This window comes from Cydia pomonella, chromosome 12, assembly GCF_033807575.1.
Source record: "Cydia pomonella isolate Wapato2018A chromosome 12, ilCydPomo1, whole genome shotgun sequence".
Taxonomy (NCBI): Eukaryota; Metazoa; Arthropoda; class Insecta; order Lepidoptera; family Tortricidae; genus Cydia; species Cydia pomonella.
In genome coordinates this window covers 1,217,727-1,232,242 of record NC_084714.1, presented here as the reverse complement: position 1 = coordinate 1,232,242, position 14,516 = coordinate 1,217,727, and the positions used below count along the sequence as shown (strand labels likewise).

General features: G+C 36.9%; 2 protein-coding genes and 1 long non-coding RNA gene across 3 annotated transcripts in view; 2 read left to right on the top strand and 1 right to left on the bottom strand.

Moving 5' to 3' along the window:
* LOC133523241 (uncharacterized) overlaps positions 1-14,516 on the top strand; it is a 321,866-nt gene that overhangs the window by 16,328 nt on the left and 291,022 nt on the right. The window lies entirely within an intron of this gene.
* LOC133523222 (ubiquitin-conjugating enzyme E2 W) overlaps positions 1-14,516 on the bottom strand; it is a 29,951-nt gene that overhangs the window by 13,757 nt on the left and 1,678 nt on the right. Inside the window, exon 3 of the mRNA XM_061858699.1 lies at positions 11,151-11,253. Coding sequence (XP_061714683.1) covers positions 11,151-11,253 — 103 coding nt within the window. The remainder of the gene's footprint in view (positions 1-11,150; positions 11,254-14,516) is intronic.
* LOC133523221 (cilia- and flagella-associated protein 157-like) lies at positions 198-2,665 on the top strand. Its single transcript, XM_061858698.1, has one exon. It carries the CDS (start codon positions 612-614, stop codon positions 2,475-2,477), a length of 1,866 nt encoding a protein of 621 aa, XP_061714682.1. The 5' UTR covers positions 198-611; the 3' UTR covers positions 2,478-2,665.

Genomic DNA, 14,516 nt, shown 5'->3' with positions numbered 1-14,516 from the left:
GGACTCGCGTACTTTTTAGTATTTGCTGTTATAGCGGCAACAGAAATACATCTGTGAAAATTTCAACTGTCTAGCTATCACGGTTCATGAGATACAGCCTGGTGACAGACAGACGGACGGACAGCAGTCTTAGTAATGGGGTCCCATTTTACCAAAAAAAAAACTTGACCATGACTCTAAAGTGACAAACTTGAGGCAAATTGATTTAAATATGATTTTATTTAAGTACTTCTAATATATAATAAGAATTGTATGGACACAAAGTCCGAAATAAATACAATGAATTGAAATTTGTAATGTCTAATGTCGCTCCTTATCTTGACCTCTTTTAACAACTGCATAAACAAAAGGTTCGTCTTTAGTTTTTTCGTACATTGATCAAGTGATGTACCTCTGACTCGTGCATCCAGCTAATTTCACACATCCGCAATCGTAGCTAATTAATGAGCATGTTACTAATTAGGCAAATACTAAACAGGTCTTGAAAATATTTATTTACACGCGTAACTAAGCGACCGCGGCCGTCTAACATTTTCATATTCGCAGATGCTGTCAAAACACACTCGAGACAACGATTATTTTTAAACCTTTACTATTACAAAAAAATAAGTATGCCACCGAAAAAAGGCAAAGGAAATATTTTGAAAGCGAAAAGTGATAAGAGCGTAAAAAGAAAGGATGGTGACAAGCCTGAAGAACCTAAGGGTCCCATGTTTACTGAAGTTGAGAGAACATTCCTTGAACTTCAGTTAGCTGAAGCTAACAGGAAAGTAGCGAGACTCAGGACAACAGTGGAAGAGCTGGAACTAAGGAATGAGGAAATAAAGAAGGACTACGATAAATTGGACGAAGATAGGGCTGACATTATTGCGTACTTGAAGAAAGTTCTAAACAACAAAAATGGGGAAATAAACGAGTTAAAAGAACAGGTTAAAACCTTAGAAGAAACTAGACTAGTTGAAACAGCTGAATACAAAAAGGATGTTGCTGAGATGGAGAAGAATTTCAAGGTTATGAAAGAACAGCTAACTTCAGAGTGTAAACTTTTGACTAGTAAACTTAATACGATGGAAGAATTCAGAATGACTAGAGATATTTTGATGACGAAGTTTGAGAAACAAGAGCGCCAGCTGAAAGAACAAGAAATGACGTATAAAAGAAAGATCTATGATATTGAAAAGAAATTTGTGATTGGAAAAGATAAATTAAAGAAAGAAATGGAGAATCGCCTTATGCAACTAGCCCAAGATTTTCAAGATAACACGGGACTGAGAATTGCGGCGACAACGCATAGGGTTATAAGAGAGAACATTGCTATTAATAACGAATTGGATAAAATATTGGCAAGTCAAGCTAAATTAGTTAGTCAAAATGAAAAGTACAAAGAAAGAGAGGACGCGGCCAAGCTTGCAAAAGAACTGGCGGAGGAAGAGAGAGACTTGGCCATTAAGAAGAGTATCGCACAGCTTAAAGTAATCGATCAACTCACTACAATCACGCAAAATGTAAAGAAAGACAAGGCTCTAATGGCAGTCCAAAACGACAATATCGATCAATTAAAAGCGAAAATACAACAGTTGTCGAAAGAAAACGAAAACTTAATATTAAAAGTTAGAATATTAGAACAAAACTTGCATGGCAAAATGAATGAACAAAGTAAATCTCTTATGTATGCATCAAAAGTTGGCAGAGAAAATAAAAAAATGAAAATGATATTAAGAGAAGCTGTAATAAGCATCCAATCAGCTCTTAGACTAGACGAATGGGCTACCAAAGACGCAGATAGAGGGACCATGGACCGAGAGACATTGCTGCTACGTCTACTCAAAATTGTATCACAGTACCGTGATACACTTCGCGCCGAGTCTATAGAAACCTTAGTTTCATTCGAGAAAGTCTACGAAAAAGGCGATCTCGGCTTCATACCAAAAACAAAATCACAAAAATCTACATTGTCTATAGCTCCCAGTATTATGACGTCTGGAGAGTCACAGGAATCTTTCAAATGCTCTTCAGAATCATCTTCTATGTCAGATTTGGGCAGTATCAAGACGATACCAAGCATGCAAATTATACCAATATCAAGTGAGCCTCAACGCCCTGCTAAAGAAAGTTTCCAGTCTTTTGTTACTTCGACTAAATCTAATACTAGCGATAGCGACCAGGAACAAGACGATGTTGACATTAATGATATGGATAAGCAGTTGGAACAAAGCAAACTGGAGGTGCAAAGGGCGATATTAAAAGATTTGTTTGCTCAAAAACGACCTTCAAAATTATTTGAAATAGAAAGCGTACATGAAGAAACAAAAGAGCTCGTGGAAGGCGGTGAAGGGGAAGCAAAAGGGGATGAAGCGAAGCAGGAAGAGACGGAAGACATAGTGAATGCAGAAACTGTGGGTGAAGAAATCACAGAGGGCGAGGAAGTAAACGTGACAGCTGCTGAAGTGGTACTTGAAGAACACCAGGAAGAATAGATTTTGCAAGTTATTTATAATGATTTTAGATATTTTTTGGTATCATTTAAATAACCAGAAACCAAGACCAGAAAACCAAGGCAAGGGAAGGCGACTGCTAGTATCATAATTTAGCAATTAATATTTTGTTTCCTTATTACCAAAGCGTCGAAACCAATAGGCTGATTTTGATAAATGAGATATCATTACATTGGTGTTTAAATATCCGGTAACATATTTTCGACTTGTAAACTGAAATGTTTTTGTACGAAGAAAACTGTAGGGTTAATTTCTTTCATTTGGTTACTTATAGGTACTTTACCTCGTCGGGCAGACTTTTCTGCCAGCTTACGGAAAATGCTATTTAATATTTATGTAGGTAATATAAAACACATTAACAGGTTCTTTAAGATAAAACATGAAGCGATTACTGTCAACTGAATATGCAATAAGCACTTTTAGAGCGATATTTACATATGTTTAGTATTTTTACGATTATTTAATTAGTCGTTCTGTGAGTCTGTCATTTAAAGACAATCCAAAATCTGAATCCCTAAGAATTCCATAATTAGTTTAGTTTTTGGATAATTATATTATAATTAGAGATGCAACGAATAGTGGCTTGGCCGAAAACCGAATATTCGGCGGATCCATCGGCCGAATAGCCGAATATTCAGCTACAAGTTTTACCTAAAATGAAGTAAATTCGAACGCGGGTCGTGTGCTGTGCAAGTTGCAACTTGTCTCTCGCTGTAGGCATTCTTTGATTGAAATTACGCTTAATATGAACGCAGTGCGTAGTGAATAATGAACTATATAAGTCAAAGCCAAAGTCAAATCTTTATTGCATATCACAAATCACATAAGATGGAACAGAAAGTGTAGAAGTACATGTGACGCCCTGCAAGGGCACAGCAATTTAAGAGGACTAAATCTACTTTAAACAATGAGAAACCAATAATCTAAACATTGCAATTAAATACATGAGTTTTAGCATAAACCGTTAGTATTACCATCAATCATTAGTATCCTCTTCAAAGTATTCACTTAGGGAATAATAGCATTTATTTATTATAAATATTTTTAATAATTTAGGGAATGTAGTAGTCTTTTCCTGATTTTTTATAGAGTTAGGTAACTTATTATATATCTTGATCATCATGTAGTGAGGGCTAGGCGTTACAATTTTCATTCTCGAGAAGGGCAATTTAAGTTTATTAAGATTCCTGTTATTTCTTCTAATATCTGTTACTGGGGTATATAGTTCAAAATGTTTTCTTACAAATTTACTGCATTCAAAGATATACATGGAAGTTAAGGTAAGTATTTTAAATTTAATAAAGTATGGCTGGCATGATTCCATTTTCATAAGATTAATGTTGGCAAGAATTCTTATGCATTTCTTTTGAAGAATAAAGATTTTATCGACTTCGGTACTTTGTCCCCACAGGACTAGACCATAAGACATTCTTGAATAGGCAAAAGCGTAGCGTATATATAATGTAATGTAAATATAATGTTAGTCTGAAAGATTATACTGATCTTAATAATTGATTACTTGTAGTTAGTTACTTTTTTCACGCCTCGTTTACCGTTATCTACGTGTTAACGTACTATTCGGTATTCGGCCAAATACTATGCCACTATTCGGTATTCGGCCGAATAGTGAAATTGTGGCCGAATACCGAATGAAGCCGAATATTCGTTGCATCTCTAATTATAATCATCGAATCTGCTCACAATATTTCCCGAGAACCGGTTGAGACATGCACCCTGTACTGTACATTAGAACAGCCAGAAGTATTTTAACCAAAGCTGAAACGGAGACACTGTGCTCGCTCGGTCAAAGTTTTAAAACAAATGTTCATACTTGACGTGCATTTGTAACATTATATGAACGTTTGGTTAAAAAAAAGAAAAACTAGCGTTAAGGCCGTTTTTGCGTACAAAATGCACGTTTTGTAACTTTTGTATACAAAGATCTGTACCCCTAGTGTAATTTTTTTCAATAGCGAAACGTGACGTACGCGTTTGCGTTAAGTGTCATTTTGTATGAGATTTTTGAGTTTCCAAAACGTCCCGCTTGGCGCGCTGTTCAAAATCCCATACAAGATGAGACTTAACGCAAACGCGTACGTCACGTTTCGCTATCGAATAAATTTACACTAGAGGTACAGAATGTAAAAAGTGTTATGAAACGTGGTTTCAACATATGCAAAAGTCTTAGCAATAGTAATTGCTAAGGGATGCCTCTATCTCGCGATATGTACTATGACCATCTTGCATTATGATTTCGCGCACAGCATCTATATTTTGTGGTATAACAGGCGATTTCGAGCGTTTTTTTTTAATTCGTCCGTAAGCATCCGACGACCACAATGTAACTCACTAAAACATTGATAACACATTGACCTACGATGGGACTTACTCCCAATAAGTCGAATAAAGTCAATCAATGCACTATTTTTAGTTTACCCACGGCGAAAATCGAGGGGAGGGGGGTGATTGTAAAAACTCAAAATTTTGTGTAACGTAAGTAATGGATGACGCCTAAACAAACTGTGCTACTATTGTCCCCTGCCCCTGGCTGACGGGACAGAATAATAACAAGAAATAGTCACTCCTGCGCTAGTTTATGGTTCAGTAATTTAAAATAGTTATTTGTTTTACAAGGGCGCAAAGTTGTTGTTTAACCGCTCGTGCTAATATTGATACCAAAGCAAGCAAAATATTGCAAAATTTAATCACGAGCGTAGCGAGTAAGGCACGACGGTATAACAAATTTTGCCTCCCAGTGAAACACAAAAATTTTCACCAAAGCGAGGACAATACTAACCATGAAATACCAAAAAAAAGCTAACCTACTGATGTGCCGAAGGAAACTTTCCAAGATTGCGAAATTTTCGACGTTGGAAAGTTTCGGAAGCTTCTTATTATTTTGTATGGGAATTGAAAGTTTCCGTAACATAAAATGGAAATTTCTTATATTTCTGTGAAATTTTCAAGAAATTTCCGAGTACTTTTCCTATTTGTTGGAAACTTTCCGCAACTTGCACATCTGTAATCTAACCGAATCAAATCCAAATGAACGTATTAAAATTTTATCATTCATAAGTCAATTCTACCAGCTTACGTAAGGAAATAACTCAAAATTTGCATCTGATTACTTTAAAGTTTTTTAGTGGATAAAATGCAACTTTCTCATTCGTTTTTGAACAATCAAGAGGGCCTTTACCAGTGGTTGTGGTGAAATAGGTATTTGTTTTACAAGGGGGCAAAGTTGTTTTTTAACCGCTCCTGTAAGCGGAAGACTTCAAAATTGAACCAAGATCGTAACGAGTGGTTCGAGAAGTGGAATATTTAGCGTTGCGAGGGTTAAGCAAACTTTGCCTCCGAGTGAAACACCAAATTCTTCACCGCATCAACGCGAGGAAAATACTAAAGATAAGACCAGAAAAATCAAACCTCAAAATTATCATTTAAAACTCAAAATATGCATCTGATTACTTTGCCCCACATGTTGATAAAATGCAACTTTCTCATTACTTTCTGAACAACCAACAGGGCCTTTACCAGTTGGTGTGATGAAAATAAATATTTTGTCAGTTTTTTTTCTGGCAAGGGCCCGTGTGTAAGCGGCGAGAAAATTAGATTTTCCTATTTTCCCGAGTTTTCTAGTTCATCTACGAATAAGAAAATTATATAATAATTTATATAACAAATACGGAAGAACACCTTCAATCTGATAGACCTTCGCACGTCAGTATTACTAGTATTATGTTGCTAATTGTGAGACCACGCAACGAACACATCCATATGTAGCTATATTTACCGGCTGAGCCGTACGTAGTACGTAATATGTTATGTAAGTGATTATACTGCATATATGGTGCGAATGCTAATATGGAGTTTGAGCCGAGACGATCAATTACTTCAAAACAACTATTTTTTATTGGAGAAAATAAGTTGCATTAAATAAGAGCCCGAGGCATTTGTTCATAATGTTTATATACCTCGTTTTTAAAAAATGGTAAATAATGTTGACATGTACAATACAATACAATACAAATATACTTTATTGCACACCTCAATACAGAAACAGTACAAATATTACAACACATAAAGAAGAGGTAAACAACAAGCGGTATTATCGCTAAAAAGCGATCTCTTCCAGACAACCTTATATTAACCTTATATTATTTATTATTGAAAAAATTATACAGGGTGACCCTAGCCATTGGACAAACCCTGAAATCCCACGTAGGGTTACTTCTCAGGAATGCTCTGACGTTAATATTTTTTTAATTAGAAAAAAAGAAAAAAATAATAATTTTCAAACAAAAGTTATTTGCAATAATCGACAACAAAAAGAAACACACTGTGTTAATCTTTGGCAGTGTTTTTGACAATTTGTTCGAAATATTAGATAATAATGTCATTTTACAAAAGTCAGAAGCTTATTAGTGTCATAAATAAAAAAAGATAATCAAAGAGGTCGAATAAGGTTCCATACTGTTCTTTGAGGATATTACCTTAGGAGCTACTAACACATACAGGCTGCTCCAAAGTAAAAAATGGTAATTTGTTAATTTCTTCGAAACCGCTACACCGGTTGTTCTGATAATTTGTACACTGGTTCTAAATACCCTAATGTATATGTACATTTCGGCTTTGTCCAATGGCTAGGGACACACTGTATATTAAAAAAATAGTAACTAAATATTACGTATATTTCTTATGAAACCGAGAGAATGTAAATATATATCCTTGCTTATAATTCCCGGTCCCGGGTTCAAATCCTGGTAAGGGCATTTATTCGTGTGACGAGCATGGATATTTGTTCCTGAGTCATGGGTGTTTTCTATGTATTTAAGTATTTATAAATATTTATATATTATATATATCGTTGTCTAAGCACCCTCAACACAAGCCTTATTGAGCTTACTGTGGGACTTAGTCAAATTTGTGTAATAATGTCCTATAATATTTATTTATTTATTTATTTTACTTAATTGTAAATTTGGTGTAACTTATGTTTCAAGTGTTTTTCAATAAAAGACACGTCAAGATTGTATACCGTTTCTAATGCAAAAAAAAAACGAGGTATAAGATTCGTCTTTTTTTTTTTCTTAAGAAACTTCGTAGTTTCTACTTTAACGTACGTTATTACCGTTTTTGTTTCCAAAGCCAACTCTTCTTCCTCGCGTTGTCCCGGCATTTTGCCACGGCTCATGGGAGCCTGGGGTCCGCTTGACAACTAATCCCAAGATTTGGCGTAGGCACAAATTTTTACGAAAGCGACTGCCGTCTGCCCTTCCAACCCAGAGGGTAAACTAGGCCTTGTTGGGATTAGTCCGGTTTCCTCACCCAACGCACCCGCACTTTCCAAAGCCAACATCAACTGTAAATCGCGTCATTTACGACGACGACTCGTATTATTTTTTTCTAGTTTATTCAGAAATGTCATGTTATTAAAGGTTAACAAATCCGCGCGACATCGTGGTTAGCACGAACTGTAATCAAATTAATCATCTAAGTATTTGAATGTTTAGACGCGTTAGATAGCCACCCAGATGTTAAACTTATACCACTCTCTGTTTTTAATGTAGTTAGTTAGTAGTTAATAACCAGTGATCGGAACTATGGGAGTAAAATATTAACAAAACTTATCAAGCGGACGTAAAAAGGGTGCGTATAGTCATAAAAATATTCGAATATCTATGAATGTAAATATTTTTATGGCTGTAAGTACTATACTATTCCTATCTATTTTATTTTTATTTTATTTATTTATTGCATATTAATCATGTGGTACATAACAGGTATTACATTAGGGCAAGTTCACAAATGAACCGTGTTAGGGCACAGCAAGTATATCTTAAACTACACTAAAACTAGGAGGTGCATGCACATAAGTACATATAATTAAAATACTTATGTTCATACTTATTATTTCATACTTATGTTCAAGGCATAAAATTAAAAGATAACATTTGATATTTTATTATATATTACATTTGATAATTATTATCCCTATGGACATGAATATTTTTAGGGCTGTATGCACTATTTTATGTCCGCTTAACAAGTTTTGTTAAAGTTTTACTCCCATAGTTCCGATCACTGTTAATAACGTATCCACAAGCCTCATCCAGATTTTTATGAGTATGTTGCCTGAATAGTTACTTCTGGCATTGACTGATAAGTGATAGCCTAATGAAAGATCACCTTCACAGCCAAAATCTATTTTATGTTAGTGGTAATGCGAAACCAAACAGGTAAATCCGCATGACGTGTTCACGTTCAATGTCAAGGTAATATTGTATTCGCGTTATAAACATTTTATTATTGGGCTATAAAAACTTTTAGTAGGTATACACGTAAAATATAGTTTGGAATCGGTGTTAGGTTGATAAGAACTTATTAGTCCGGTCAAGGAATTTAATTTCAGTGCCATTTTGTACCTTTTCACCGTGATAATAGCATGAGGTCCCTAGCACTTGCATATTGATTGTCACTGCGACAAGGTACGAAGGGTACTTAAATTAAAACATGAAAACCGGCCAAGTGCGAGACCGACTCGCGCACGAAGGGTTCCGTACCATCTTAGGATTGTCTAGAACAGTACCCCTAGTGTAAATTTAATCGACATCATAACGTGACGAACGCGTTTGCGTTAAGTCTCATTTTGTATAGGATTTTGAGTTTCCAAAACGTCCCACTTGGCGCGCTCTTTCTAAATCACATACAAAATGAGACTAAACGCAAACGCGTACGTCACGTTTCGAAATCGAATTTATTTACACTAGGGGTACAGCTGTCTGAAAGTATATTGCTCTGATTTTAGACTGCGTGCGCAAATTTTGCCAATGGTTGCGTCCATACTTATGAAAATTAGTAGCCGTACCAACTATATTAGCAACATAACGACTGGCTTATTGGAAGGCTTTTTATAGGTCTCTTCGCGGCTAGACTATATTCTTATCATTCCCATACAATAACCTTTTGGGAATGTGTTAATCGTGACAGCATTGCAAAATTACATGGCTACTTCAAAGAATTTTAAGAGGTATGGGCATTATGAATGTCATCTCGCTTTGTGTGGTAGGGCACAGCACAGCGGATGTCATTCCAGATCTAGAGCAGAGCCCAACTGGGAAAGTACCTCCACCTTACAGAACTCCGCAGCCAAATAACAATAGACCCTACCTAGTGTTGTGTTCCTGCCGGTACAACAATATTGAAAACTTGACTGTCACAGATCCTAATCTTATTGGGTTATTCCAACTCAGAATCACTAGCATATTCAATTTCGATGCTAAACAAAATGTCTCAAAAATTGTATGAAAGTTTTAGTTTCTTTTTTTGATAGGATTCAGAGTAGAATGAGCCCAAGAAAGTCCAGATATATAAGAATTAGTTTTCAGTATTTTTTGGTAAATATTATGGTATTGATAATGGTTTATTTTTAACACAGTTCGGTAATCTTATCATATCGCGGGGTAAAAGTGAATTTAACACTTTTTACAAGTTTACCTAAATGTTATTATGACAAGCAATTTCATATCGCGTAGATATGATAAGTCTTTGCATTTTTATTATGCAAGGGTAACGTACTAAACGCAATCATTTCAACTGTTAACTTATTACGTTTCATGAGGGCTTAAAAGTTCATAAATCTCCAGAGAGAGTAAAATACTTTTCCTCCGGACATCATACAAAATATAAAAATGTATATAGCTATACATATAAAAAAGAATATAGGAAGTATAAAGTGCCATGGCCTCATTTTAGCAATTCAGCGTAATGTTGGCGACATCCAGCACTGACGTCATCAAGTGAAAGAATTACTCCATGAAACACAAGTAATAAGCAAAAAAAGAAACATAAAATATACGGAGAGGGGTTTACGTGAGAAGGGTAATGATGCTGCTCTGGATCTTGGCTGGTCCAACAAGTTTCCATCGCCATACAGCATGGGAACGCTGCCAGGTATAATGGGAACTTATGGGCCAGGTTTGGGAATAGTTTACAGATGTTTTGACGAAGCTTGTAGCAAAAATTAGTTCGTGTTAATGTTAATGTAAGGGGGCGTCCATAAATTACGTGAGATGATTAAAGGGGGGAGGGGGTCGAGTCAAATCTCATCTAATCTCACGTTGGGGAGAGGGGGGGTCTCGACAAATATCACGCAATTTATTCTCTGATTGAAACAAAAAAAAAATTATACTATTTTGGTCCATTTAATCCAAATTGTATGTACATGCTTAAACTAGTCGTAAATAAAAGCACGAACCAAATTGTTTTTTCTTTTTACAATAAACAATCCAACGCGTTTACGTAATAAACCCACATTCTGAAAAATCTCACGTGAGATTGGGGGACGGGGGAGGGGGTTGAATAAAATCTCACGACATCTCACCAAGGGGGGAGGGAGGGTCAGAAAATTGAAAAAAAACACCTCACGTAATTTATGGACGCCCCCTAACATAGGGTCATGCATTACGATGCTGTGCGGATTACATTTGTACAATGACGAAGCATGTGGAAGATTACCTACCTTTTTGTTTGATTATTAATAAATGTATTTTGGATTTCAATAAACGGACATCCTCATCACATTGGTATTTGATATTTATGTTGTTTCGGTTACCGCTTCAGATCGCGGTGTATGAATAGCCTACGTGAACTCACCTCTGGGGAGTCGAAGGGATACTTGTTGGTGAATTTGAACTGGAGGACGAACTTCTCGCCCTCGTACAGGGTGCCGGGGACGCCTTCCATGTGTACTGTCCACCTGCCAAGCACAAGTTACACTCATTAAAAACTTGATAAAAGCGGTTAAACGGTTTCTGCGAAAAACGCGCAGACATCGAAGTGTTCCTTGAATCAAGTTTGGTATGGTATGAAACCCAAAAGAACCGTCTGGTTAATCTTGTCGCGCTGTCAATTTGATAGGGTCGTTTAGAGTTTACGGTAAAATGTCAGCGGCATAAATAACCATGTAAGGAACGCCGCCCAGACAAATGTAGAGAGGAGTTAAACTCGATAGGAAAGCAAAGAACCAGGAAGAAAGGGCACCAGGGAGTTAAGGGATACGAGATAGCGTACGAGGTGCGGAGACGGAATATATGGCTCCGGACCCGACTCTGCCTATGTCAGCGGATGTCACGAAGGGAGTTATAGAGAAGGTAAAAGAAATGGAAGCACAGAAAGAATGGGAAGAAGATACTAGATACAGACAGTCGAAGATGATGATCATAGGAGAACCAGGTATCTTTTGAAACTAGGTAAGAGCAGTCTGAGACTACTGACGGGTAATATGGTTTCGCGATGTTTCCATAACCTTAAGATGTCTGTTGAGAGTGTTCTCAACAGACGTCTTAAGGTAATGGAAATAAGAAGAGACGCCTCCTGTCCACACTGTGGTACGGAGGAGACTAGCTTACACTTACTAGCAGAATGTATTACGTACGCGGCATTGCGATATAAATTATGATACATTCGGTAGAGACTCACTAAAAGAAAAGGAACGTCGGCGAACTTAAAGAAGTCCTTCTGTTCTGCAGGAAAACAAGAAGATTTGAGGAGAACAGTATGGGAATGCCGCCGGGACATTAACATGCAGCTGCAACCTTAGGAAATTGGGTTGAATGAACGCAGCACGCGATTGACTGCCCGCTTGTTTCCGGCGATCTACATCTACAAGGAACGCCCTAAGCAAGCAAGCCTCCTATCACAGGGGGTTTGAAGTATAAAAATTTAGGCCAAGTTTGAATTTTTTCGCCGGTGTGTACAGGTTACCTCGCGATGTTGTCCTTCACCAAATGTTAATCTCAATATATTTCGTACGTACTATTATTTATTAGTATTTAGACTCAGTGTTGTGTGGACGAAGGACACCAGGCACATCCGTGAAGTGGAAAATCCGAGGACGACTCAAGGTAACGGTTCTGAGCTTACTTCTAGCTGGCGACAAGGACAGCCAGAATCACCACCAGCGGTCTTCAACGGCGACCAACGATTCAGCCCCACAATTCCCAGACTGAAAGGTAACTTCGCTCTACACTATTTCACATTTTAGTTTTAATTTAATATTCTAATCTTAATATTTCACAACTTTCTTGCTCAACCGGTCCCTAAATTTCATTCCCTATCGCCCCCTTTTTTCGAATTACAGTCCACTCTCTCGCTATTAAACATTTTGGTTTCAAGAAGAATACTGGCAGGAGACGGGGTTCAAACCCGGACCTCAGCATTAGAAGTCAGGTCTGGGGCTTCTTATGGCACGCATAAAGGACAATCAGAATATAGCTTTGAGGTCGCCAGGCCAGGGTAACCAACTCAGGCGTGACTGAGGCCCAAATCTTGAGCTTGTCCAAATACGAGCAGACGCGACAGCATCGGAAGATATTATCTATAGATATTAGTTTTTATAATTGAAAACAACAAGCAGTTAGCTTGAATCGACTCTAAAACTATTATTTTGCAATCCATTGTAAGGCATGAATAAATAAACGTATCGTTCATCTGACATAATCAGAATTGCATCAAGAATTCTATTCATAGATTATAGACGGTATATTTGCACGCACTATAGGTAGGTATTTTACATATCTGGAATTAAAAGTCACCTACCGCGTCGCGTTTACAATACAATAGCCATAATTTGCATCTGTTTAAGCAAGGTACTATCAAATATATGAACTCAATTGTATTGTTCGAGCGCCTACCGCGAATATCTACATTTGTTATCTGAAGACCTAGCCAAGATGACCATCGTACATCGACAAACGCCAACTAATCATCATAATATTGCATTGTCACCCGATTTACATATGTATGCAAGATTTCAGCTCAATCGGAAATCGGGAAATGGGTCAAATTTAGCTTTCAAGATTTGACCCACACTAACAGGGCAAGTTAAATAAAGGCTTGTAAATACTTACCGAAATCGAAAAAAAAGGCGCGAAAAGTGTACAATCAGCTCCACACTAGTGAATCCACGCTTTGCGAGAGTGTTGGCCGAACGTTAATTAGATTAGAATTGGCCATTACAAATTGAACCGTATACTGTAACCGTCCGATACGGTTTATGGTTCAATTTGTAATGGTTATTGGTCAATTCTAATTCGGCCAACACGGCTTCGCGCAATATTCGTCAGAGGCAGGCTTTACGAAATTCGTAAGAATCTAGTCTAAATAAACTTCGTTAACCTTATAAACGACCGGTCTGGCCTAGTGGGTAGTGACCCTGCCTATGAAGCCGATGGTCCCGGGTTCAAATCCTGGTAAGGGCATTTATTCGTGTGATGAGCATGGATATTTGTTCCCGAGTCATGGGTGTTTTCTATGTATTTAAGTATTTATAAATATGTATATATTATATATATCGTTGTCTAAGTACCCTCAACACAAGCCTTATTGAGCTTACTGTGGGACTTAGTCAATTTGTGTAGTTATGTGTTCTATAATATTTATTTATTTATTTATAAACGCTACCGACGATAAAGACGAATAAAGAACTAAACCATAAAGCTAAAGTGACTATAAAGCCTGTTTTATGATGCTTCATCATTGTGTAACTTATCTATAAGTTGGGTTATTATACAATAATAAAAGTGGGTAATTCAGAATACGCATTCTGATGATCTCATATGTACAATGAGTATTCGCAATTTCAATTTCAATTTAGGTACAGTCGCCATCAGAGGTATCGGAGCGGCCAAGGTACTCAAAAATATCTGAACATGCCCTCTAGTGCCTTGACGATAGAGGCGTGTTCAGATATTCGTGATCACCTTGGCTGCTCCGATATATCTGATGGCAACTATGCATTTGCTAAGTAATTTTGAGAATAGACCCATTTTACAAAAAAACCTGTACAAAATATCAAGGGTACCTTTTTCACGTACGTGATTCGCCGATTAAAAATAACGCAGTCCTTACCATTGCACAGATGCAATGGATAAAAAATGGTGGTAGATCAATTGACATTACTATGTTAGTTTGTTACATTAAAAGTTGGACTTAACTTTAAGTATGAAAGGTGGTTTGAAC

Excerpts from the sequence above, each read along its gene's own strand:
- LOC133523221 (XM_061858698.1), top strand. The coding sequence starts at position 612 with ATGCCACCGAAAAAAGGCAAAGGAAATATTTTGAAAGCGAAAAGTGAT.